The following is a 25,600-nucleotide window of genomic DNA, read 5'->3' on the forward strand; positions in this document are numbered from 1 at the left end:
CTTATTTCCAATTGTGATATGTTCACTAAAAATAAACACAAATGCCTTTATTTTCATGATATGATTACTACTCTAAAGACTTGGACATGAATGTTGACAGATATCTCTGAGGCCACGCCTAACGTCTTGATGCTGGACTTGTATTGGTAGGGAGCACACAGTGCCCAGGACCGCATTGGCTGTTGTGTTTTTTTCACAAGGGTCCCAAACTACACCGAGATTTGGAATATTACGTTACAGTCCTGCAGGAAAAATGGCGACTGCCATTCATAATCCTCTAAAATCGTAAGTACATTCAGGGTTTTCTAAATACAACCATCGTACAGTTGGATTACATGTAATGATTGATCTATACAGGGTTAAACGCGCGTTTGATTAGGAGCTTCAAAATTAACACTTTCGCCACGGACTCGGACAGTCTCCGTGTGTTATCTGCAGGTACCGTTGCCTTCTTGCTGTGTTGTGTAATATAAAAGCATGCACTCGTGCACAAACTGCAGATAAAACATCTCCAACCCGCGCGTAAATGTCCGCACTATATCTGTCTCTTGTTTTACTAGGACAGAAAGTTGCCATCGTGCACATTCAGTTTATCGAACACGGTTGACAGAAGTTTGCATGGAAGGCTTCTTTGTCAGTGGTAGATGGGAGAATTTGCATGGATAATTTAAGGCAACTAAATGTCACAAAGCGGACATTGTAGGGCGACTCTGGCTAGCCTCGCGGCTCGGGTTTTTGCTGCGGATGCTACATGCATGTAAACAATGGGATCGCGGATTATAATATGTTATTATACAGTATTGACCTCCTTTCATGCTTGGAGAAGAAGGCTGGGATGTATTACAGATTTAGGGGGCGTGCATTTTCCCTGAAGTTCCATTTTTAAACTGCCAATGTCTGATCTTTAGAATCTGCTAGTTAATGTTCTGATTTGTGGAATTAAGCAGCAATTGTTATGCTATTTTTTTGAATATATGCAATAAATTGAAAAATTGGGATTTTTGTTTTACCTTATTTCACAGTAAATTATCAATATAATATGAGGTAGTCATTTCTGAACCATAATAAGGATGACCCCTTTATATCTGACCTGCTTTAAGTGCACTTATAACTTTCAGCCTAGTCTTTATCACTGAATGCATGTCTGTCTTCCTGCAGTGCTGGCTGACAGCAGATGTTTACCACTGGTCACTGGAATGTGCAGCAGACAGTTAGACAGTTATCCCATAATCTGTTGTGCAAGAGCCAATGTCATTTTTTCCTGAGGGTGGAGATAAGTGTGGAAAATATCACATCTTTGCTTTCACTTCAGACCATTTTGTAATGGTGACATCTTTTTAACCATCAGTCTTTTTTTCCACCTAACCATAAATGTGCCGAATAACATTTTCAGTATTCATATTCAGAGGAAGAGGAAAGGAGCATGGAATGTTTGTCAAGTACAGATATGCTCTTGTTTTGAAGATCTCTTTGTTGACAACTATTCATTACAGAAAGGATCCTACTGTACCAGCACTTGGGGATAAAATGCTTTAATCTGCTGTGTTCTACTGAAACAGATTAGAGTTGTGTATGAAGGTATATGGGTGTTGTGTGTGTCTGCAGTTGTGCATGCAGAACAGCAGATTAGGAGCGTCCCAGAATTCTCCTGGGTCCATCTGTTGAGAGAGGTACATGTAAAGACAGACAGACAGATGGAGGAAGGGAAACCCCATCTGCCCTTCGTATATAGCAGTACCTTCTTAGACAAACCCCCCACCACCACCACCACCACCACCCCTCCAAAAACTGCTTAAGGGCAAACAATGTTTAGCTTTGAGGCAACATTTAAGACTATAGCATAGAAGAAGAAGAAGAAAAAGAGTGCCGAGCAGGAGTGGAAAAGCTAATATCAAGTAACATGTGAGTTATGACCCTGGGAAATATAGTTGTAGTGTAGTTTTCAGGCAGTTGCTTGAGCCCCCTGTCTGTCAGAAACAATGTGCCCACCTTCTCATCATTCCCCAGGAAGTGAATGGCAAATCATTTGCAGTCAATAAGGACGTGATAATGTCCTTGCCTGCTATGAAAGATGAATAAGAACCATCATGAGCTTGCAGTCAATACGTCTGGCATGTTAAGCAGTGCATATTAGCTTGATTTATTTAAACATGTATTTTATAATGACCTCTCCCTGGCTGGGTGGCCGTGTTGGATGGGACGTCATGAAGAGATGACATGAAATATTGAAAGGAGTGATATAATTCATAGGAGAAAAAAAGTGTCTTTATGGATGTCTTGTGTCCTTTTACCCTCTTTTTATAACATTGGTTGGGATTAGTGTTGAGCTCAGGTGGACGGTTGCTTTGGCTGGGGAAATGTAAAGGAGGTGGTGTGTGGGCGGGGGGGGAGGTCAGCGTGTAAGGTTGTGTTTTTATTATGTGTGTTTGTTGCATGCGTTGGCGCTTGTATAGCAGGTCACCCCTCCCCCAATTTGCGTGAGAGGGACTGTGAGTGAGTGATGGAGGATTTGAGGGGGGGGCGGCGGGGTCGTCTGTCTGGCTGCATTTACTGCATACATTTATACTACACCCTCAGCAAACTCTGGCCTTTGTCTATGCAAGCCCGGGAATGGGAATGTCCGGGAATGATTTCCAGGCATAGGGAATTAAATCTAGAAACCCTTCTTTTTTCTTTTTTTTTTAATACAAAGCTCCATGCAGTGATTGATTTTTTTTTTCTTCCCTGCATATGGTTCAGGCACATGTTCCCTCTCTTTATGGATTGTTTTGGTATGGGTGTTTTCTAGGAGGAGAAATTACATATAAATGTATCTTTTTCTCCACATAGAAAATCTGAATCAGGGTTTCCCCTTTGCAACACCCTTTTCCGCTCTGCTCCCCCCCCCCCTCTGCACACTGCACCTTTCCCTTTCATTCCCCTTTGTATGTCTGTTTGTGCACGGGCAAGTGTGTGTGTGTGTGTGTGTGAGTGTATATGTGTTTGTGTGTGTGGGAGTGCGCCCGTGCGTACACACATCCGCGTGTTAGAGAGAAAATGAGTGTGACAGGGTTTGAAAGGGAACACGTGTGCCCGGGGACATATATGACCCCTCCTCTTCCCTCCACTTCAGCCTCCTTGGCTCCTCCTCATCCTCCTCCTCTTCCTCGCCCCCTCCTCACTGCTTTGCCCCGCTGCTCGGCCTACAAAGTGCCACAAAGACGCCTGTCAGTGCCCACATGCTTTTACCCTGCCCTTTGGGGCCTCTTACCTATCCAAAAGTGGATTTCCTTTCTGCCTATATCTTATCTTTGATAAACCCCCACCATTCCCTGACATTAGGAGCTGTGTTTAAAGTCTTCCTCTAAGACACTGTTATGTGTGTTATGAGAAAGATCTGTCTGATGTTTGTGTCCGATTCAGTGAGCTGAATGAGGTCATGCAAAAAATATTTATAAAGCTTATGATGAGAAATGTTGTACATGTCAAGTCATATAGGTCAGCTCATCAGTGGGATGTTTTGTTCTGTATATATCAATGGCTCTATGTCAAAGGCACCGTATATTTTGTACATTATCACATGCATTAAAGGTAATTACCTGCAAGTAGTGCAAAAACACAATTTAATAAAAAAATTAAATACTACTACTCCAAGAATGGCTTCTACATTAGTATAAGTTAATATTAATCAAAAGTTGTCTCTGCAAATTACATAGAAATCTTAAATAAATCCCCACTTTTCTTGTGCTTTCAACAGCCTGTTTTGGTTTTAAAGGTTGGAATAGGCCAGAGCTACATACCAGGCCTCTTTTTGAAGTCCGCCAGAGTTTGTGAAGTATTAGTAGACATTAGAAGACAGTAAAGTATATTAAACTGAATGGTATAAAATGCAATGACATTTTAATTTGGGTTTATGTATGTCAGAGAGAGAGGCTTAAACTGTTTTGTTCTCAATTAATTAAAGAACTAGTGTTATGAATGTCTATTTAACGGTACCTACATTGAACAAGTCTTAAGTACTTCTCTCATGTAATCAATATAATAGTTTTAACCCAAGTTATAAATCATAGCAACTCCTCTAAATGTCAAAGTAACTTCTTATAATTACAAAGACAGAGCAATAACTCAAACCTACCTTACTACACACACTTTAGCAACAATGCCAGCACACACACACACACACACGCACGCTCTAACTAAAAGCAATGTCAGACCTGTAAATCTAATCAGGGGTTTCATCTTTTCGAGTGAAATCCAGCGTAAAACCTTAAGCCGATCACCATGCAGAGACTGATGTGAGTATTTTACTTTTATGTTCCAGTTTTTGCTATAAACATCTAATAGTCGAAGACATTCAATTGTATTTCTCGTTATAATTAATAAAATATGTTCTTGATCTTACAATTCTGTATATGTCGCCTCTGTCTGTCTCTGGTGGATGCGTTAACCTCAGCCATCAGCGAGATGCTGCTTCAAAGCAGAGAGCTCATTAAAATGATTGACAAAAGTATGATAGTAAACTGAGACAAGACTGACAAAACACCTCCTGCCTCGAGCAAAATGGGTGTTTTGTTATTTTGCTCTAACCCAATAAAGAAAAACAACAGCATTGTTCCATCTTTAATTAATCAGAAGGGTTTTATGGTTTGCAAAATGTCAAAACATAGGGAAACATTTCTATTATGATCAACTTCATTTGTTAAAATTGATTGTTTAACAGTCTAAAACTACACAAATAGTTTGTATACATGGCATAAATGGTAGATTAAAGACAACAAAACTCACAGTGTAGAGAAACAGCAATCGGGGAATGTTTGGCATTTTTGGTTTGAATAATTTTTCCGAAAGTTGTTGCTGTTGAAATGTTGTTCATTTAATCGTTTCAGGCCTAAAATGGTATCACTATTTTACAGCCTTGACTAAAATGTGTCACATCAGATCAGTCACTTCAGAACTTGTCAAAACTATAGACTGTATTTAAGAAGTGGATGAAGACACTACGCCTATTTTTGAAGCCTCCAGTTTGGCATTTTGGCCGTCGACATTTTGTTTTTTTGGAGCACGAAATTACCATATTTAGTCAAGACAATGGGGGAAGGGATATGCATCGTTAAGCCTCTATCTTGATTGATTGGTAATATAGTCAATCAATCAATCACAAGGTAGGCACATCCTATACCCTGCTTAGTTTTGTATTTTACTCAAAACTACACTATTGTTGTTGTTGTTGCTAGCTGTTGCTAGCTTTAAATTCAAGGGTTTTCTGCATTGTTTTTTTTGTTTTTTAAATCTGTAGGCTACGTCAAGTTTTATACAGTCTGTTGTGGAAAATAGGAAGGAAAAACAAAGGTATGTCAGAGATTTAATATGCTACTGATGAGTTTTACTAATAAATGATGGTATTCAGCAATGAGAAAGAGAATATGCTGTGCTGTCTGATTAATAGAGCTATATAAGGATTAAATGTAAGTTTGAATATGTATAATGTCCATGAGCTTTTACCTAGAAACATTGAAAGACTCACAAACAAAGCACTCCTCTGTGCTAGTATGGGAGCAATTGAGACAATCACAGTGGTATAAACACACACACACACACACACACACACACACACACACACACACACACACACACACACACACACACACACACACACACACACACACACACACACACACACACACACACACACACACACACACACACAGTAACTGCAGATTCCATCAGTATCCAGGAAGTTGTTGACCAAGAGGAATGTGTTCCACGACATGCAAACCTCCACTTACATAAGCTCCATCACTCGGATCAGCCATACAGTGGACTAATGGGTACAAACAGGAGGACAGTACAATCTCTGATGGTTCAATCTGGTCCGCGGGTTGGGAAAGGCAGATACACACACAAGCTCACTTAGCCCAACACATGAACACAGTACAACTCTGAGACAAATGCAGTCAAAGGAGCAGACACGAACGCTTGTTTATGTAAGAGTTTATCAAGCCGCCCAGGGACGTTACACAGACGCTTTGTAGCTGGAAATGGGACAGAAATATATGTGGGATGACACAGGGAGGAAGAGTGAGGGAGAAAAGTTGGGAAGACAGATGCCTGTAGGTCAACTCACGCACACACACACACTTCAGCTCAGGAAACAAATAGTGAAAGCAGAGATAACGCTCCACCTCTGGGAATGTGAGTTATGTGACAGGAAGTCTCTTCTGGACATTTGGATTTGACTTGATCGCTACGCCTGCCGCTTGGTCATACAGTAAAAACACGTGTCGCCCAAAAAAAAAACAGCTGCCTTCCTCGTTTCTGTAAGTCTCCTGACACAAACCACAGCCATCAGACGCCACATGTGTTCAAGTCCAGACGTTATACATAAACTGTGGCACTGAAGGTGAACACAAAGCCTCTATACAGGTTTTCCTTTTTGCTGTGCTGCTGTAAAAACAACAATTTGGGGATTTTAGGAGAGGTTGCATGGCTGAATCTTTCTCATCCAGTAGCAGTGGTTTCCTGGATTCTCAACTGGCTGAATATCCCAATAGCTGGACCAGATTATTGTCAGCCACATGTGATCACTTATCAGCATATTTTAGAGCCATTATCATCTGTTCAATTGTTAATTTTTTTAGATAAAATGAAATCAGGATTTCACTAAGGAGCATGTTAAATAACTTATTTTCTCCCTCATAAAATAGAATATAAGTTGTTAGCTCTATATATGTTTCTTCAACGCTGTCTCCTACAAAATGATAGTCCCATACAACTAAATCGCATTCTCAATTACGTTTTGAAACATATTTTTTCCGAGACTCCGATTGAAGTTTGAACCATTAACCCATATTGAAACAGACTAAACAAAGCCACACTTGGTCAAAATGGTTTAGCTTAATATAAGTAAATAAATAAGTTTGTTATAATATTCGAAGTGGAAACTGATTTTTATTTTAAACCTTTCCCCCTCTAGTGCTTTCAAGTCGTGAATGAGGAATGCTCTCTGGTAGGCAGGGATGTAATGTATATGTCTAGGGCTTTTATTGTGAAAGGGGCTTTGCCACTTAGAGGCAAACAGAATTGCATTGTTAAGGGAAGTTTATGTGGAACCAATCAAGACGCTGATGGTGTTGTTGATGATTAGTTAAAGCAAACATGTCTTCTATTGCCACTAATAAGGAAGTCATGATTTCACTTAGGAGTCCGTTCAATAAATCAGTGTTCTCCCTCTAGAGATAGAATATATTTGTTTTGCGCTCTATATCCTACTTTTGTTGCCTTTTGACATTTGAATTTCCTCTTTTCATGTTAGGCCCCCTTCTCCATACCTGTCTTCTAATCTAAGTGCTCCCTGTTTCTCCATTTTACCTGGTTCTCTCCCTGCTGCTGCTCACTCCAACCCCTCACCCTTCTCCCTCCCTCCCTTCCTCCCCTATCTTTCTCCACGCACCCTCCGCCCCCTCCACCTCCAAACACTGCACATCTTTGTGAGAGTCACTTCGACCAGACCTCTGGTCTTTGTCCAGCTTGGAATTCTTTACATATCTGTGCTCGGCCAGTCAGACAGACAGTCAGACAGACACCAGGGTGACTGGCAGGAAGATAGATGGATGCACAGAAATAGAAAGACAGGCAAGATCCTTCTGGGTCGGGTAAACCCCCGACAGAGAAACTAGTGCCATTCTTCTTCTTTTCTTCAACTTTTCTTTATCAGAACTCATAGTCCCTTATAGAGAATGACGTCTTTAAACCATACTTAGGAGATATTAACTGCAAATGGTATGTTATGTCTCATTTGGAAAACTAAACAGTAAACTGTGCCAAAAGATGGTTGACTTGTTTTTTAAATCTAGAGCTAAGACATGCGGGCCCATGCTGGCTATGGTTTAGATCATCCCATTAAAACTATCTTTCCTCTATCTTCCTCTCAGAATTTTAGCTCTGTAATTATATGAAGAATTACTCTCTCAAGGTTGATATTTTATTTTTAGCAAATGTGAGCTAATCTTGTTATTTTCCTGTCTGTCGCTAATGATCTTAGCTGCAGAAATCTTCCCTCTAGACAGTGGAGGTTATTGATGGCTCTAATCCTGATTTATGTGTGTGTGTGTGTGTGTGTGTGTGTGTGTGTGTGTGTGTGTGTGTGTGTGTGTGTGTGTGTGTGTGTGTGTGTGTGTGTGTGTGTGTGTGTGTGTGTGTGTGTGTGTGTGTGTGTGTGTGTGTGTGTGTGTGTGTGTGTGTGTGTGTGTGTGTGTGTGTGTGTGTGTGTGTGTGTGTGTGTGTGTGTGTGTGTGTGTGTAGCCCATCTGCTGTGTGGAATTCGATCTCACACACTTATCCATCAATTTGATAGGATGAGACATTTCTTCTTATTCTTATCCAGCCAGCTCTCGTAAATGTTCCTTTTCAACTTCATGCTTCGTCTGATTTCTGCAGCAAATCCAGACTTTACACAACAAACTGAGCCAAAATACGAAGTGAGGTATGGGCACGTTGTATTTAGCTAAAGTTAAGCTGGAAAGAACAGGCCCTTGATTTGCAGAACTAAGAAATCATCAGCCTTCCAGCACATGTTATTACCATTTAACATCCAAAAAACGTTAGCATTTAGGTGATAGGACTTTAAAAGCAGTGATGACTCGGTTTATAGCAAGCAGAAATCGAAGCTGTGTGCTGCAAATAGCTTAAATCCATGGCAGACATAGGACTATAATGTTACCTGTGGGTAACTTGAGTCCAATGTTAAAAGAATGGGGCAGTTAATGTAAAAGTAAATGAATAAAAGCCTGTTTGTGTTTCAATCTGACTGATAACCTTCCACGTTCTCCTTTTGTCTGTTTGTCTGTGTTCAGGCTTGGTGACCAGTTCTATAGGGAGGCTATCGAACACTGTCGCAGCTACAATGCCCGTCTCTGCGCTGAACGCAGCGTGCGCATGCCCTTCCTGGACTCCCAGACTGGTGTGGCGCAAAACAACTGCTACATCTGGATGGAAAAGTGCCAGCGCCAGCCAGGTGCGAAACGCCATCTAAACTGAACAAATGATGCTACTGATACACTGTAGCTCCAAATATATAAACAACAGTTTGACATTTGGAGTAATATGCTTGTCACTTTCTTCCAGAGTGTTTGATGAGGAAATAGATACTGCTCTCATATCTGTACGCTAACTATGTATAGACAGCTAGTAAGCTTATCTTAGCATAGAGAACGAAAACAATGGGAAGCTTGAACCTATGCTTGTTTAATCCATGTGTCAAACTATTTTGGAGACATTCAACTTTGGCCACCAGGCAAACAAGTAGAAGTCCTTTCTAATATCTAATTTATAAACAGAGTTTCCCCCAGTCTTTATGCTAAGCTAGGCTAACTGTCTGCTGAGTGTACTTTGAATGACAAAGAGTGGTATAAATCTTCTCATCAGACTCTCAGCAGGAAAGGCAAATACGCATAAATATAGATGGATTGAAAGGATTTAATTGATCTGATATGATGTCTAACCTCAATAAAAAGGCAAATCAACCCCTCTTTTGTATATTACATGAGTTACCACTTGCTGCTTTATCCTGAGAGATGCTGTCAGATTATACATCTGGGCTGCCTGCTCAACCAAAGGCAACAATCTGCCCTTTACCGAGAGCTGGATACAAATAGCCTGTTCTCCATCTCATATGCAAAGCCCTTAGGCCACACCCTATACTTTGTGGCGGACCTAACTCGCATTATATGCATTTATTCTGGGTTTATCCCTCCCCCTCCCTCTTCTTTTTTTTCTGCTCATGCTGACAGAAAATAAAGAAGCTTAAATCACTTCTACTGACTAACGGTAGAATATGATTTGACACAGAAATACCAACATATTTAAATCAAGCACAAGAAGTCTGATTCTTTATTTATTAGAGTAAAACTAAATGTAACCGTCCTCTACACTGATATGTCTGTTTAAGAGATTGTTCTAAATATGTGCACCATTAGCCTGAGCACTGAAAGCGGGACATATTAAATGTCAGGAAAACAAGACTAGTTGAGTGTGTGTGTGTGTGTGTGTGTGTGTGTGTGTGTGTTGTGTGTGTGTGTGTTGTGTGTGGTGTGTGTGTGTGTGTGTGTGTGTGTGTGTGTGTGTGTGTGTGTGTGTGTGTGTGTGTGTGTGTGTGTGTGTGTGTGTGTGTGTGTGTGTGTGTGTGTGTGTGTGTGTGTGTGTGTGTGTTTGTTTATGTGTGTTTGTTTATGTGTGTTTGTTTATGTGTGTGTATGACGGGGTCTCAATGAAAGTTTTGTTAAAATTGTAGGCCTGCCAATGGTTGTAAAAATTCTTCCTGTGCGCCTGTCTCTGCATGTGTGTGTGTCTTTATATATTAATTAATGTGTGTTGGTGTGTGTGTGTGTCCAGGCCAGGCAGCAGGACAGATGTATACCTACCCTGCTCGTTGCTGGAGAAAGAAGAGGCGACTCCACCCTCCCCTAGATCCCCAGCTCCGCCTATGTGAGCTTCGACTAGGTAAGATAAACAACACACACACACACACACACACACACACACACACACACACACACACACACACACACACACACACACTGCCATGTAGCAAATTGATATGCAAGCGCAGTGAATGCCATATCCGCAGAAGTATCGACCCACAATTGGACAATGAAAGCCTTTTGGTGCATCCACTCCTTTTTCACACACTCTACCGTCACTTACATGTAGGCTGTGTTTCTGATCTTTGTGCTCTTTTGTGGCTGCAGACATCTTTAGGCGTGCTCAGCGGCCTTAATGTTCGCTATCTGACCATCTGGCTCTGGTTAGCCCGTCTCTCTCGCCAGGTCTCCAGGTTCATTCTCTCCCCTGAATCAATGCCTCCTCTCACTGTTCTCTGGCAGTACACACACACATAAGCACACACACACCCCCACACATGACTCTCGCTCTCCGTTGCAGCACAGAAGCACCCTCACTGGGCCTCTATAATCATTTGACCATGAGGCATTAGAATGTAAGTGAGTCTTATGAGGTGGAAGTGAGAGCATTTTTTCATGTGTGTGTGTGTATCCATGCATATATGTGTGTGTGTGTGTTATAGGAGATTTTAGCAGAGGAATGCCCCAGGAACCTGATAAGGGGGAGAAATAAAGGCGAGTCTTTGTTTCGGCTTTGCCACATTTATTGTTTCCAACACGCTGTTTTGCAGACGCAATTTAATACTCAAGAGCGTTCAACCAAGAGGCATTCAGCTTTAAGCAGAAGAGGCATTTTGGGTGGAAAATAAGAGAAGAAACTCCCAAAAATGAACCAACTAAAACAAGGGAAACAAAGCAATTGCAGTGTGAACAGCAAAAGTCTTCAGTTTTGTTTGTCAGAGATCCATTTCTGCTGTTTGGCCCAGATATCTTTCATAACACAACAGAGGAATGTAATGGCGCATTTCCACTGCAGGGCCTCGCACGGCTTAGTACGGTATAGTTAGGCCTTGGTAGGCCAGGCTCACTTTATGCTGCGTTTCCATTACAGTTTAGTAGCTGGGGCAGTAACTATAGTAACGCAGTGTAGGCGGAGCCGTGACGTCATCTTCAATGCGAACCACAAAACCAACATCAGCCGTTAGCTGTTAGCACTCAGAGCCACAGCTCCTCATATCTGTTCAGAAACTAGACAAAAGTTAAACAAGTACAAACCACAGACTGTCTGTGTCATGGTGAATACAGTCGCTGGTTTATTTATGTCTGTATAGGCCGTTGTTGTGAGTGTGGACGGTCGGAGCATATACAACGTTAGCTTAGCCAATCTCCATTCAGAAAACACGCATTTTAAAAGGTTTTTCGCCTGCCGTCTGTCTACAGACTTGTCAAAGCATTCATTCATGGTTTTTACTAACCGGTATATGTTGTTACTTTGGCATCATTTTGAAATGTGTATTACAATTAAATCACGGTAAAATATATTCATTTTGTTGTAGTTGTAGCCCCCTTGCCAGCGATTCTCTCTGACATTTCAGCAGTCGAGAGTGTTTACATCACTAGTTTAGCAAATTCAGCCCGGTTGTTGGCCCGGTAAGAACCTCGATTTTGGAGGGCCAGAAAAACGGTGAAAAAGTAGCCCTGAGCCGGAACTACCCCTAGTGGAAAAGCAAAAAAAAACGGGCCGGGTTTGGCACGTGGTTTGTTTATTTAATGCTTCCTGAGCCGAGAGGTTTGTCTCTGGCCCCGCTCACACGGGAACGTTTGCGTTTATGCACAGTATGCGTATTCAAAAAAGTCTTCCGTTCACATGCATTCGTTTCATTTAACGTGTCTGTTCAAACGAGGCCGCTGGAAACGCTGTAGTACATATGCCGGGACTGTAAGTGGCGCTGTAACTTTCGCCAAAATACACCAAAAGCAGCGAAGAAGGGCAGCCCAGCAGCCCCGCCGCAATGTTGCCATGGCTACCCTTCTGTTCATGCCCCGCGGTGTATTTAGCAACATGTAGTTCATGTAATTCTCCATGTCCACTTGTTGTTGATGGTTGTGGTAGAGGAGCTGTATATTTTGCACTAATATCTGTAGCATGGTCAGTAGCAGTAGCACTAGCAGTAGCTACTGACAGGAGGAAGTGTGTGTGGCGATTGCTGGTATTCAGCGGGATATAGTCATTTCCTCAGCATATGGATAAATGCAACGGGGAAGTTAACTGAAAGAAACCGAATCTGTGGATATTGCATCGACCGACCAAGAAGCACGTCTCGTGGAGAGGACCCGCTCAGAAAAGTGCAGAAAGAGAGATATTCTCTACAAACACCGGGTGAGATCCTCCTTTGTAACAGGATAATGATAATGGATCAATGCATGAAATCTGACTCTGTTTATTTTGTTTAAGGAGTATATTGGGCGTTAACAATTCTGGTTTGCCTTTTATAATATTATTTCATTCAAGAACCCCTTGTGCGTTTAATTAACACAGCTATTTTTGATAGTTGCTACAGCAGTGAGCAGGAGAGGTGGGGCTATCGCTATTTTTTCAGGAAATATTCGTATAGAGGTGATTACACGGACTCGGTTGACCCCCCAGAGCGTTTCGTTTGCAAATCTATCCACCTTGGGACCCGTTATCGTTTGTGGGGTCAGTTTCTATCGGCCTCGTGTAAATAATAGGGCTATACGCACGCGAAACTATGCAGATACAAGCAGTTTTCTCCTCGTGTAAACGGCGCCTCTGTGTGTTTGAAGAAACACAGAGGCTCTGTCATGAGGTTATAGTATATAACCAGGTTTTTGTACGGGAGATCCTCTCCTTGCATTTGTGTTGTGGCTCCACATGTTAGTGGTCATGCCTTAGCAGCCATTTTTCTTCCCTCTGTATAAACTGTTTAATCTGATGCATGTTACAAAATAGAGGCAAGCAAATACATACGATGTTTTGCGATACTTGACATTCATGTTTCGATGTACAAAAGGCAATTAGCATGCAGTTAAAGTTAATCTCTTCCATGATATTTGTTTTCTCGTGTTTTTCTTAAATCATATTTCTTAAACCGTACTTTTGATGTTAGGGGTGTCATTTCATTTGCCAGTTTACATTAAATGGTAACTCCAGTGTTGTACTTAAATAAAGTTAAACCCTCACTTTGCTCCCTCGTATCGGTCAAGCACAAAAAGATTCTGGATATCACATTTCCAATAATGCAACCTAAAAAGCATCCTCCTTTAGACCCCCAATTCTCTCGAATACGGCAGCAAAACTATTCAGTTTCAAGACATAAAACAAGTTTATTGTTAATGCAAAAGGTTTTTTAATATTATAATGTGATATTTTCAGGTTATAACAAGATATATTTACGCTGTTACGATATATAAACTTGTCACGTTATTGTTTTAATAAAATAGTATTAATCTTGTCATTATAATCTAAAATATTTTACGTCATAGCATGATAAGCATTATATCGGAATAACAATGAGGATTTTGGCTCATTTACAATATATGATTTCTACTACATGCTTGGGTTGAGACATTTGTGATGTGTTCACTAAGAAGGATTATGAATGGATAGGGGGAAGTTTCTATGGATGCTAGCTATTCCATCTCAACTGCATCCTAGCCGGGTATGCTGTGACCTAAAGTACAGAGAGACAATTTCTCCCTCTTTGTCTATCACCACGGGGGGTCTAGAAACTTTAGAATCAAATCACCACACTGTAATTGCTTGTATTCATGGGGTCTCCAGTGGCCCTCAGTGGCCCTTCTTTCAAACCCTACATCTCCAGTTTTAAATAGAGTGGAGGGCTCTTTTAAATTCAGCAGTGGTTCTAGATCAATATGATATGTGTGAGCAAGTATGGATGTTTGCCTGTATGGGGATTTAGGGCGTTCATAAGCTTTTTGCTGGCAAAGCAGAACATTGCCCTGGAGAGTCAAGGGAAGGGGAAGGAGGGTGAAGAGAAATGGGGGAGAGGGGGAAAAAAGTACTGTAGAAGAGGAGGGAGGGGGTGCAGGTTTAGGGACTGAGGGGAGGGAGGAAATGTCATGTCAGTGCCAGCAAGTCAACCCACACAAAGAGGAGGAGGGGAAAGAAACACTCCCTGTTTTTTTCTTATCAAATCCCTACTTTTATTCTGTTGTCATCCTGGTTTTAGAGTTCAAAGACGAAGACAGAGAGTCAATGCTGCAGCAAGTTCATCTTAGGGAAATGAAAAAGTAGAAGCCAGATCCTGGAGATCTAATACAAGCCTATGAGCAGTTTGTTTTGGCTCATTGTTTCCTCTTTTCTTACTGTGCACCTGGTGTTACTGTTACTAACTCTCCCTTAACATCCTATGCACACTGTCCACATTGATACTGATACATGTTCACCACTTCGGTCAATTGTTGTTCAACCAAAATAAGATTTTTTTGAAGATTTTTTTTATAGAAGGACTTTCTGCAAAATGTAACTTTAAAGAAAATGTAACTAATTGAACTTTATTATTATTATTTTTTTAAATACGGTCAGAAAACCCTAAGATCAAAAGGTCGAAGTGAAGATACCAAGAAGTAAAAAGAGCTTTAAAATGTATGTGCACTTGGAAGGACACACACACACACACACCTGCCATCTCAAATGTTTTTTTTTCTCTTCTGCCACTTCAGAAGCTGAGCTGGCCCCGAAGCGCGAGGGGCCCCCAGGGGAGGCCACAGCCTTGGAGGCCCTCCTGAGGGGGGACAGCCAGATTGAGAAAAAAAACAACATCTGTAAGGAGGAGGAGACGATGCTGGAAATACAGGTATTTTATTATTGTGAAAATAATTACCCATATCTCCTTATTTTACACCTTTTCAAACATTTCACATGATTTACTTTCAAATGCCCCTTTACTGTCTGTGTGTGTGTGTTTAATCTGTAGAGAGTTCTGGAGGCAGAGGAAAACGGAGACGGTCTCGGTGATGAAGATGACTTTGAACTGGATACTCCAAAGAGGAAGAACAGAAACAGAGGCAAAGTGAGTCAGCATGCATTTGTGTGAGCTGTAAAAGAGGGTTAGTTCATCAACAATTCATCAACTCAAGATCTATTAAAAGAAAAAAGGGCTCTTTCTACACTATTTGACTATATCGACAGCATCTTTCCAACATAAAAGACTGCTCCTCCAAATACAATAAAAACATATTTTGTGTATTTAATGACGTTGAAATACAGTATGCTCTTTGTAATTTTCACATGTGACGTATTTCCTTTCAGAACAGAGGATCCAGTCGCAGGAGGACAGAAGCCGCTAACCTTGAAGACCAGGACAAACCTTACGTCTGTGACAGTAAGAGAAAAGGAAACTCCATTCTTAATAACATTGTACGGTGCTTTACGTGTTAGTTTACCCAAAATCAGAATCACATTGTCTCCTTAAGCTCATAGAAAGAGAAACACATGTTCTAAGACTGAAGATAACTCCTTTAAGATGTTTTATATCAGGAAACCTTTCTCTACATGCCTGCTTAAATTCTTAGCTTATATGTTCAGAAAAGATCCTGCAGACAATTTATTTTCTCTCATCCTTCAATGATATCCCCCTCTCCTTGTGTCCTATAAGAGCTGTCCTCTGCAGCATGAAGAACGAGTTTGCTGTTAATCCAGACTGCTGACTGAGCCTCGAACAAATGAATCTCATCGTCATTTTCTGTCTTGTTCTGTCTTTCCTTTATTGTTTGCTTTTGTCTTCTCTGTTCCAGATAGATACAAACAAAAGCATAACTCAAAAAAGGCTGAAGAAGGTATCTGAACCTGTCGCCATCTTGTCTTTCTAGGGGCTCCTGTCTTTTTTTTTTTTTTTTTTTGCTCATGGGCATCTGGTGTGGGAATGGCTAACTGAATGTGAATCCCTCTGAGATATCTAACGCTTTCAATGCTTCATGCTAGTCCTGAACTCAGTGCAAGCATTGCATGACATTAACGCTTTGCCTCGTGCCTTAATGCTTGCTCATTGCAAGGCATGCACAATTTGATGCTTTAAAAGGCAGCTCTACTAATGTCTAACTGAGGGATGCATGTTTTTAAGGCCGCACTAGCTGTGATTGTGATCTGCAGATGTAGCCATTGTAGAAGTGTTTACACTGGGGGTTTAACATGTTTCATAAAGTCAGTTTTCAACCCAAAGATTAGATGTAGATTTCGGGTACGATATATAAATGCGTAGGTAGAAATTGCTGCAGAATTGGGTGAAGCAAAACAAGCAGCAGAAACTGTTTGAAAATGTACTTCTATGATGGCTACATCTCTACTGTGTTTATTACGTTTTACAATGACCCCTAGACCTACTAAAATATTAGACTGTAGATACCTGTTTTCATATTAGTAGCACATAAAATGCTTCCAAAGTTTTACAACATGGCAACCGGAGGAAAAATGTTTCCTGTAAAGCTCAAACCTTTTGTTAGTTTGCTCGCAATAAAATATATATTTTTAGACTAGATACATCTATTGTTTCCTATCCTCACATCCATTAGTCACTAGACCTCCTTTGGAATTACTTATCGATTTGTCCTTGGATTTTCCTTTTAGTTAAATGCCTGATTTTATGTTAATGTTGTGTCCTGCCTTAATCTTGCTTTATTTATTTATTATTTATCATATAAAAACATTACTTTGGCATTAAATATGTAGCAGATGATTCCTCGCTCTCTGTCACTGCAGTAATAATATATTCTCTCAACTAATAGATACATCCCATTTTTATTCACCTAAATCCTATGTAAACAAGAGTGCAAACCATCTCACATGAATACCATTGAGTGAAAGTTATTTGTTACAGCATATTCCAAATACATCGTTGATGATATTTGATTTTTAGCAGACCCTTCATTCACTATAGTAGCTGCACTACAGTACGTTGCACAATATTTGTCGTGTTCCTAATGGACCTGCAATGTTTTATCTGTAGTCTGTGGAAAGCGCTACAAGAACCGGCCCGGCCTGAGCTACCACTACACCCACACTCACCTGGCAGAGGAGGAGGGCGAGGAGGAGAAGGAATCAGAGATGACCCCGTCTCCTCCATACTGCCCGGACAACCACAAACGTAAGCTGCTGACTCATTTGATATTACATTTATGATAAGCCAGATGGCCTCAAGCTGTCAGAAAATGAATGTCATCTCTTTCAACTTACCTGTGTCTGTTCCTGCCTGCAGCTCAGAAGGCTGCAGACGGCAGCATCATCCCCAACGACTACTGTGACTTCTGCCTGGGCGACCAGGACTCCAACAGGAAGACGGGCCAGGCCGAGGAGCTGGTGTCCTGCTCTGACTGTGGACGCTCCGGTGAGTCTCAACATCCTCAACACGAGGGTTTCCATCAAAGCTTCATGGACTTTGTTTACATTTAGACCAAAAGTAGATATCCTGCCAATCAAATTATTTGATTTTAAACAATGTCATAGGTGTGATTTCAATAAGACAGCAAGGAAAATACTGTTAATAATACAACAAAGTTAATAGTTTGGCATTTTCGGAAATACACAAGAGCTAGATAAGAAGATTGATACCACTCTCACGTCTTTGTGGTAGATCAAGCCAGGAGACTATTAGCTTAGCTTAGCATAAAGACTAGAAATAGGTGGAAGCAGCTAGCGTGTCCAAAGGTAACAAAGTCCGCCTAATAACACTTCTACATGTCACTTAATAACACGTCTTATCTTGTTTGTGTAGTCCTTACAAAACATGAATTGGGAAATTGTGTTTTTTAAGTACTGGACTATTTCCTTGTTGTCTTTGTGAGGTTTTTGTATGGATTTATCTAACAAGATATAACTTGTTACCTTAGTAAGCTTTAGGTGTGGTTGACAGCTACTTTTGGACAGAGATAGGCTAGCTGTTTCCCACTGCTTCCAGTCTTTATGCTATGCTAAGCTAAGCTAAGCTAACCATCTCCTGGCTGTAGCTTTACTGGACAGGTATGAGAATAGTTTTGATCTTATCATCTCACTCTCAGCAGGACAATGAATAATCGCATTTATCCAAATATCTCAGCTCTACCTTTGGGAAATAATTGAGATTTTCAGATATGAGTTGTTTGCTAGTCTCATACTTTAATTTGTGTCTACTACCCACTTCATTTTTTCACTTGACTTCCTTTTATCCACAATCTTGTTCATGTCTGTTCTTCTCTTCCAAGCAATGTTTATTTTTGTTTCATTGGTTAAAACGGCACTGCCTAAAATGTTAAGATAAAGAATGACACAATTCATTTTTTTAAATATATTTTGGAAACGACACCAATGAACTATACCTTATTAGAAAGCTGACATTAATGTTTACACATTCAATTTTAGTCAAACGTTTTTAATTCATCTTTAACCAACGTGTGTCTTAACCTGATGGGGTAGATCTGATTTATCCATGCTTTTCAGTGAATTGAGCTTTTATGTTGCCACAGTGTCTTTTCAACGGGTTGTCAATGAGCCGTGTAGACCATGAAAAGTGAGAGCCAACTGCTAGGACTCTTTCCAAATTCCCTCAAAAAAAAAATATTGATTCCTAGGCTCCTCTCCTTGCTTCCATCCTGCATGCCTCTCCATGTCTGCCTCGCCCATCAGTAAGGAGTTCTGCCTTTTGACGACATGCATTCACTCCTTTGTTGCTCACGCATCACCTTACAGCACAACAATTGGCTGCATTTTTGTTTCTTTTTCTTCTTTTTTCTCTCCTCCACGCTAGCCAAAGCCACCTCTGCTGGATATCTCAGCAAAAACATTTCTCGAATCAGCTCAACCACAGTATAAGCGCATTCAATTCAACAAGATGTGAGCTATTTTATTGCTACCATAATCTTTTGTTAGGACAGCTGCAAGAGTGTGTGGCCTTGTCTGTGTTGCTCTGACGCTGATGTTTTCATGGTAGCTGGAAGAAGAGGAGGAGTGAAGAAGGATGGCAGGAAGAAACGTGCTCTAGAGGAAATGTTCGGCAGCGCGTCCGATAGCGAGGCCTCCGCGTTTCATGGCTTTTAAGATGCCGAGATAGAAGACATATTATTTTCAGATGATGATGATCCTGTGACTGACAGCTAATGACACGACTTCCTTGCTACATGGACCTGCTGGCAGTCCAACACATCAACACATTTTCATTGAGAGAAGACTGGACTACTCGCCTTGAAGATCTGAAGATTTATTTTTGAGCTTTTTGAAGACCTAGGATGTGTATTCCTTCTCATCTTAAGGCATTTTTTCATGGAAATGTTGTCTAATCATGGATACATGCTCATAAGGATTTCACTGCTCACTGCCCATTTTTATAAAACCAACAATTATCCTCTTACACTTGAAATTACATGTGCAAAATAATCAAGATCATAGACTAAACTTCATGACTACATCCTAATTATGTGGCCGTTAATGTGGCTATGAACAACGACTCTTGAGTCACTCCATATTCTAAAGAGAACAGGTACCGGTAGTTAAGAGAGGTAAGAGCCAATCGGCACGGACAAGCTCTTTTCTTTTGGCGCTTCGTTGAATGGTTTTTTTCTTCTGCCTGCTGCTATCCATTTAAGCTGATAGTCCATCTTTTAAACTGCCACAGCTAATTTCCCTCCGACAGTAATTCCTCAGTTTATTTTGGGGAAGCAGACAGCAGCTTATACCGTTTCTTTAAATTTCACTCCGTTTCTCTTTATTCACCCATCACAGGCTGCACAATGTTTCTGGCTGCTTTCCCAGACCAGATATAAACCAGTTCATCATGATTATGGCTCATTCATGGCTCATTGATACCCCATTGATAGCACAGATACCAAGAGAGGCTTACAGCACTGCGAAAACGTGTGGATGCTATAAAAAAACTGGCATTAACTGTAATACTTCAGGATTAGGACTGTGAACAAGGAGAGCATTTGAAATATACCATGCATCCTTCTTTTTATGTTGTTACAGACGTGGATTTAGAGGAGGAGGATAAAATACATCTTGGCTGTGTTTTCCCCTCCACACATCACGGCTTGTGTTTTGTTTCCAGACATATAATCACCTGCCTTGTGTGGCTTTCTATTGCTACCTTTCATGCAGCTGCACAGACTCTCAACACTGTATGGGGTGCAATTACAGACAATCACCACTTACTACTGGCTCTTATTAAAACAAAGCAGTCTTCTTTATGAGGGATAACATGTTTTTTATGACTTTTTTCACATTAGATGCTTGTATTTTTAATTTAAAGCATTTGGAAAGCATAACAACATTTAAAGAAAGTGTGTTTATCCTTATTTTTCATTATGGATACTCCACAAAGGGCAATCAGATCGAGTTGCAGCTCAAGTGAATCATATGTTTATGGGTGTATCTTCTCTTGTCAACCCTTGCTTCCTTCTTTCTTCACTCTTCTCTCGTCCCTCCGCAGGTCACCCCACATGTCTGCAGTTCACCGACAACATGATGCAGGCGGTGAGGACGTACCAGTGGCAGTGCATAGAGTGCAAGTCCTGCAGCCTCTGCGGCACATCAGAGAACGATGTATGTAAACTGTCGAAGTCTTGTATATCCCTCTGTGGCTAGATTCCCCTCTGAATTTGCTTTGAAGAGCACCAAATTTGACATGTTTTCCTTTTAGTGTTGTGACCTTTCTACAGCCTGTCAAAGCCAATCAGATATTATAGATGATAGCTCACCCTTGATGTGGGTTTTACTTTTGTCTCATAGGTTTTATAAGAGTGAAAAATCTGATCATAAATTCATTCGATAGCCAAATTCAGTATGTTTATTTGAGTGCTGTAGCACAGTTTAGTATAATTCCAATTCAGAAAGACGTAAAAAAATAGTAAACATAAAAAGCAATAGTAATGTTAACACTAGAAAGGTATAACAATTGTGTTTTTCATGCACTGGTCAAAATATCTTTGGCTATTTTGCTTCCATACATGCCTTCTTTCAAATTTGTGAAAAAGAACTACCAGCAGCTCTAGAAAAAAATGTCTACAATGTTTCTGTTTGTGTAGATTTCTTCTAAATGTCTTAATGGTTAGAAGTTTAATGGCAATATCTATTTGCTTAATTAGTTAAATACTCAACATATTGCTGCATGTTATTTACACATTTCTTTGACAGATGTAGAAGTTTGGGCATACATCGGAAGGCTAAGCCTCCATGGAGCTTAATTAACTGTCCCATGTTTTTAAGTGCTAAAACATTATCCGTGTCACATATATAGAGGTATGATTTATTACTCCGACATGAATAACCTTTACAAGCAGGTTCAATGTTTAATATTCTGCCCCCTGTAGTGCCTGGACATATGCTACAGGTAATATATATAGTTAAGTTGATGATATGTCTTCTTTTACAGGACCAGCTGCTGTTCTGCGATGACTGTGACAGAGGATACCACATGTACTGCCTGAAGCCCCCAATGACCAAGCCTCCAGAAGGTGCGGCTCTCAGAGTTTTTATTATACATCAGCGTGTTGATACTATATATGTCATGTACTGTATATATGAAGGAGGCTACAACCAAAGGCTATAAATGGAAAAAGAGCAAGTAGTACAAAGATTGACCCTCTTTCTTCTGTCTCTCTTCACAGGGAGCTGGAGCTGTCACGTATGTCTGGACCTTTTAAAAGACAAGGCCTCCGCCTATGGAGAAGCATAACTTCCATGAACATTCTCTTCAAATCACACTTACACACACAATTTATATATATTTGTACCTATACATTAACTGTTTGACAAACCCACACTTTAGCAAACACTTCTCTCAGATATAATCAAAAAAACACACTCCAGTGCATTAGCCGGCTCAGAGCAGTTTCCTGTCTGAGGCGCGAAGACCTTTGACCTCTCATGTAGCCGAGCAACACTCAAAAAACGGCATCAACATGCAACCTCGACCATCAGCTAGCTGCAGGTTTGCCGTTATAGGTTATTTCTCTACCTCACCACTCAGCAGACGGCAAGAAGCCAAAGCAAGATTGATAACGGCCAATACTGTGCAGTACAAATACTCATTTTAAACCAACCTCGGATGTTTTCACTCCTGATTTAAATTGTATTCTGAAGATTTGTTGCAGGCTTTTCTGCTTCAAGCTGTTGTCACTTGCTTCCCTTTCTGCTCAAGCTCTACAGTGAGTTTGACTGATGTTTGTTTAACTTCTTCCTCCCAGCTCTACTCCTCTCCTGTGTTTAGACTTTGCCGTTTCATATCTGGACAGACTCAATGTTAGCTATGCCATCTTTCACAGGTTTTTGTCATGCTTTGTTAAATTTATATCCTGCGCTGGGAGGAAACAGGGCGATAAAACAGCCTCTGCTATCATTCCTGTTGGAGCGTGGTGACATTTCTAATCCACGTCTGCTTATTGTATCCTCGCCGTTACTAGGATACACTGGTGCTAAATTTGACACTTTACAAAAATTATAGCATTTCTTTGCATGGAATGTTATTATTTATTTTTCATTTTAATGGTCCAATGTTACTGTCAAATAGATCATTGTTACTGTAAATCAGTGGTTCCCAAGCCTTTCATGTAATCTCCCCCTTGTGGAAGCCAGCATAAAAACATCGGCCCCTTAACCAAAACACATAAATTCATGTATTTTAAATCAACTGGTAACAATACCGGCAAAGTAATAAAAAGAGGAGCCTGAAATATATTAAAATCGTATTCATATCAACATAAACTTCATATTCTCAGATGTTCCTATTATATACTGGTGTTCAAATTATACATATAAATACAATTCCTTCCAAAAAGTATTTACACTCTACAACTACTACTGTATTAACAGGGAATTTAAGATTATGTTTTTTTATATTTTGGATTTGACTGACAGAGCCTCACTAGGTATTCATTTCTTTCTGTCGAGTCTATTCATGTTTTAGGTACTGTACACGTTGTCACCTGCTCCATACACCTGGGTTGCTGAATCTTGAAAGCATCAGAGCACTGCTATTTCTTTTTCCCCCCAAATGAATCAATCTCATTCATAGTTTTTTTCCCCCACAGCAGTTGGTTTAGAAAAGCACAGGACGAACTAATAGCTATTTTTACAGCAAAACAATTTACTTTTCACTAAGCCCCGCCTCCCTGAGTAACTTTCTATTCTATTAGCATAATATTACTTCCGGTCTGTCAAGCTTCTTTCTAATCGCAAAACAATGAGCATTTGTTTTTCTGATTACAGGTTGTAGGACAATTTTAGTTTATCTTGGAACATATTAACAGTTTAATATAGTCCTAAACATATGAGTCATGTATTTTTGTACATACTCAATATGGTCCTTACAGGTACCCAGTAACAGTTGCTTAACCGTGATTGGACAATTGCTTTTGGGGGGAGGAGTTTAGTGAACAGCCAATAAAACTGTTGCACCTTTGTTTGTCATTTCAAAATAATTTGCTGTGAAGAGAATTATTTACGTTTTGGTTTTCGATCGCTACATTAAATGTGTACCCCCTGCAGTGCCCCTGTGCCCCTCCAGAGGGCCCCACCTCACAGTTTGGGAACCACTGCCTCAAATCAACCAGGGCTGTGTGTGTATTATCAAACCTTGATTCATGACTTTTGTGAACAGACAGTGTGGTGAATCATATACATGTCCTTAGGACAGAGTATTTACTAGTGAGCCCTGGAAGTGAAACAGGTTATATAAGAATTTATTAAAGTTTTTATGCAGTTACAGTACGACTGTAATGTAATTTTAGACATGTTGGATTAGTATTACCAAGTGAGTAAGAGTTGATATGTTAAATTGGTCACGTATCTTCGATGCCACATCAATTTAATTTATGTTTTTTGTACTGAACTAGTTTAAGTAGCACTAATCTAATAATCATTCAAAAAAAGAGGAACCACCAAGAATAAGCTCCAAATTAACAGATAAAGCCCTTAAAGTACACACAGTGTGCAGGCCTTCATATGATATCACAATCTGCATTTGTGTTTTTTTTTTATTGTGAGTTTTTGTATTTGATATTGCTTTTCCACAGACAATCATGAGCTAGAATAGATACAGTACATGATGTTAATAATATGCAGAGGGTTTTTATTGTGCTCCTCCATGGCGGTATAATGACCCTTTGCGTCTTCCTTTTAAAAATGTCTTAGATGTCATTTTTTGTGATGCCATCACCTACAGTGATTCAACATGTGTGTTGTATTTTGTTAAAGTAAATGTCATGTTTTGTGTTGAAATAAATACTTTTTCATTAACCCTGTTTATTTTTAATGTTATCTATTGGATTCCACTTATGTTATATTCACAGAAATACTATTTGCAGTGTTTCTGTTCCCGTTCAATAATCAATTTCCAGGAAACTGAAATGTTGTGTATCCAAATTGAAAATAGGCTTTCAGTGTTTGTATGGAAGATGGCTGCATCTGATATGAATCGAATATAATCTAAAGGACATCATTCTCCCCAAAGATATGGCCTCTCTGTTTGCCTTTTAGCATAATGTGTGGATGTTTTCTCCAGGAATACAAAATAACTTAATAATCGGTTACAAGCATGTGAATTTCATTTGCAGACAACAAACAGATTGTGTCAGCTTTTAGCAAAGAATTTTATATTATAATATTATAGGTGTTATTTCTAACATGTATGTCATCAAATAGTGGGAACTTTACAAGGTTTTGTACTTCGCCCATTGACAATCCACGCTAGGTTAGAACTTACATCAAATTACCACAAGGAGGCGCCATTGGGATAGAATAGAGCTCTTGATGGTCTCTGTCCAAATGATATAACTCATATACGGAAAAGGATTAGGGCCACATGAGAAATAAATGTTGGGATGTTACATAAAGAAAAAAAAATGTTTTAGTTCTCATGTGGCCCTAATCCTCTTAATTGGTTAACACTGATTTTTAAATTGTAACAAATGAATTCATGTAATACAACTGTACACTAGTTTATTTATTATACCAATGCATCATCATTTAGAAAACTAGTTTCATGTTTTTTTTGTGGAGTAAAAATTAAATGTTTCCTAATTTCTTTGGTTGAATACAATTATTTAGAACATAAAAATATTAAAGTTGTGTAAAAATATATTTTCTTTTTTTAGAGAAGTGTTGTAAATGTACTTGTTTACATGCCCCTACTGCCATAGCCCCACATACAGTATACATCCTGTAGTTGTCCTGGTATAAAATAATGTCTTGATTGCCGTTGGATAATAGATGTTCTCTT

The 25,600-nt window shown here is 39.9% G+C and overlaps 1 protein-coding gene across 2 annotated transcripts; it reads left to right on the forward strand.

The window, feature by feature from the left end:
• Positions 1 to 29: 29 nt before the first annotated feature.
• dpf3 (D4, zinc and double PHD fingers, family 3) lies at positions 30 to 23,798 on the forward strand. 2 transcript variants are annotated; one of them, XM_034150644.1, is made up of 12 exons: positions 30 to 285; positions 8,832 to 8,992; positions 10,369 to 10,476; positions 15,081 to 15,214; positions 15,335 to 15,430; positions 15,670 to 15,742; positions 16,155 to 16,196; positions 17,363 to 17,500; positions 17,612 to 17,740; positions 20,813 to 20,925; positions 21,755 to 21,836; positions 21,990 to 23,798. In XM_034150644.1, the coding sequence occupies exons 1-12, from the start codon at positions 254 to 256 to the stop codon at positions 22,055 to 22,057; spliced, it is 1,176 nt and encodes a 391-aa protein (XP_034006535.1). In that variant the 5' UTR covers positions 30 to 253; the 3' UTR covers positions 22,058 to 23,798. The 2 variants fall into 2 exon arrangements, with proteins under 2 accessions (XP_034006535.1, XP_034006536.1); XM_034150645.1 differs by lacking the exon at positions 16,155 to 16,196.
• Positions 23,799 to 25,600: the final 1,802 nt, after the last annotated feature.

This window comes from Trematomus bernacchii, unplaced genomic scaffold (genome assembly GCF_902827165.1).
Source record: "Trematomus bernacchii unplaced genomic scaffold, fTreBer1.1, whole genome shotgun sequence".
NCBI classification, from domain to species: domain Eukaryota; kingdom Metazoa; phylum Chordata; class Actinopteri; order Perciformes; family Nototheniidae; genus Trematomus; species Trematomus bernacchii.

Coding starts and splice junctions, on each gene's coding strand:
- dpf3 (XM_034150644.1), top strand. CDS start 254: ATGGCGACTGCCATTCATAATCCTCTAAAATC. Junction 286..8,831: donor ATTCATAATCCTCTAAAATC/GTAAGTACATTC, acceptor GTCTGTGTTCAG/GCTTGGTGACCAGTTCTATA. Junction 10,477..15,080: donor CCTATGTGAGCTTCGACTAG/GTAAGATAAACA, acceptor CTGCCACTTCAG/AAGCTGAGCTGGCCCCGAAG.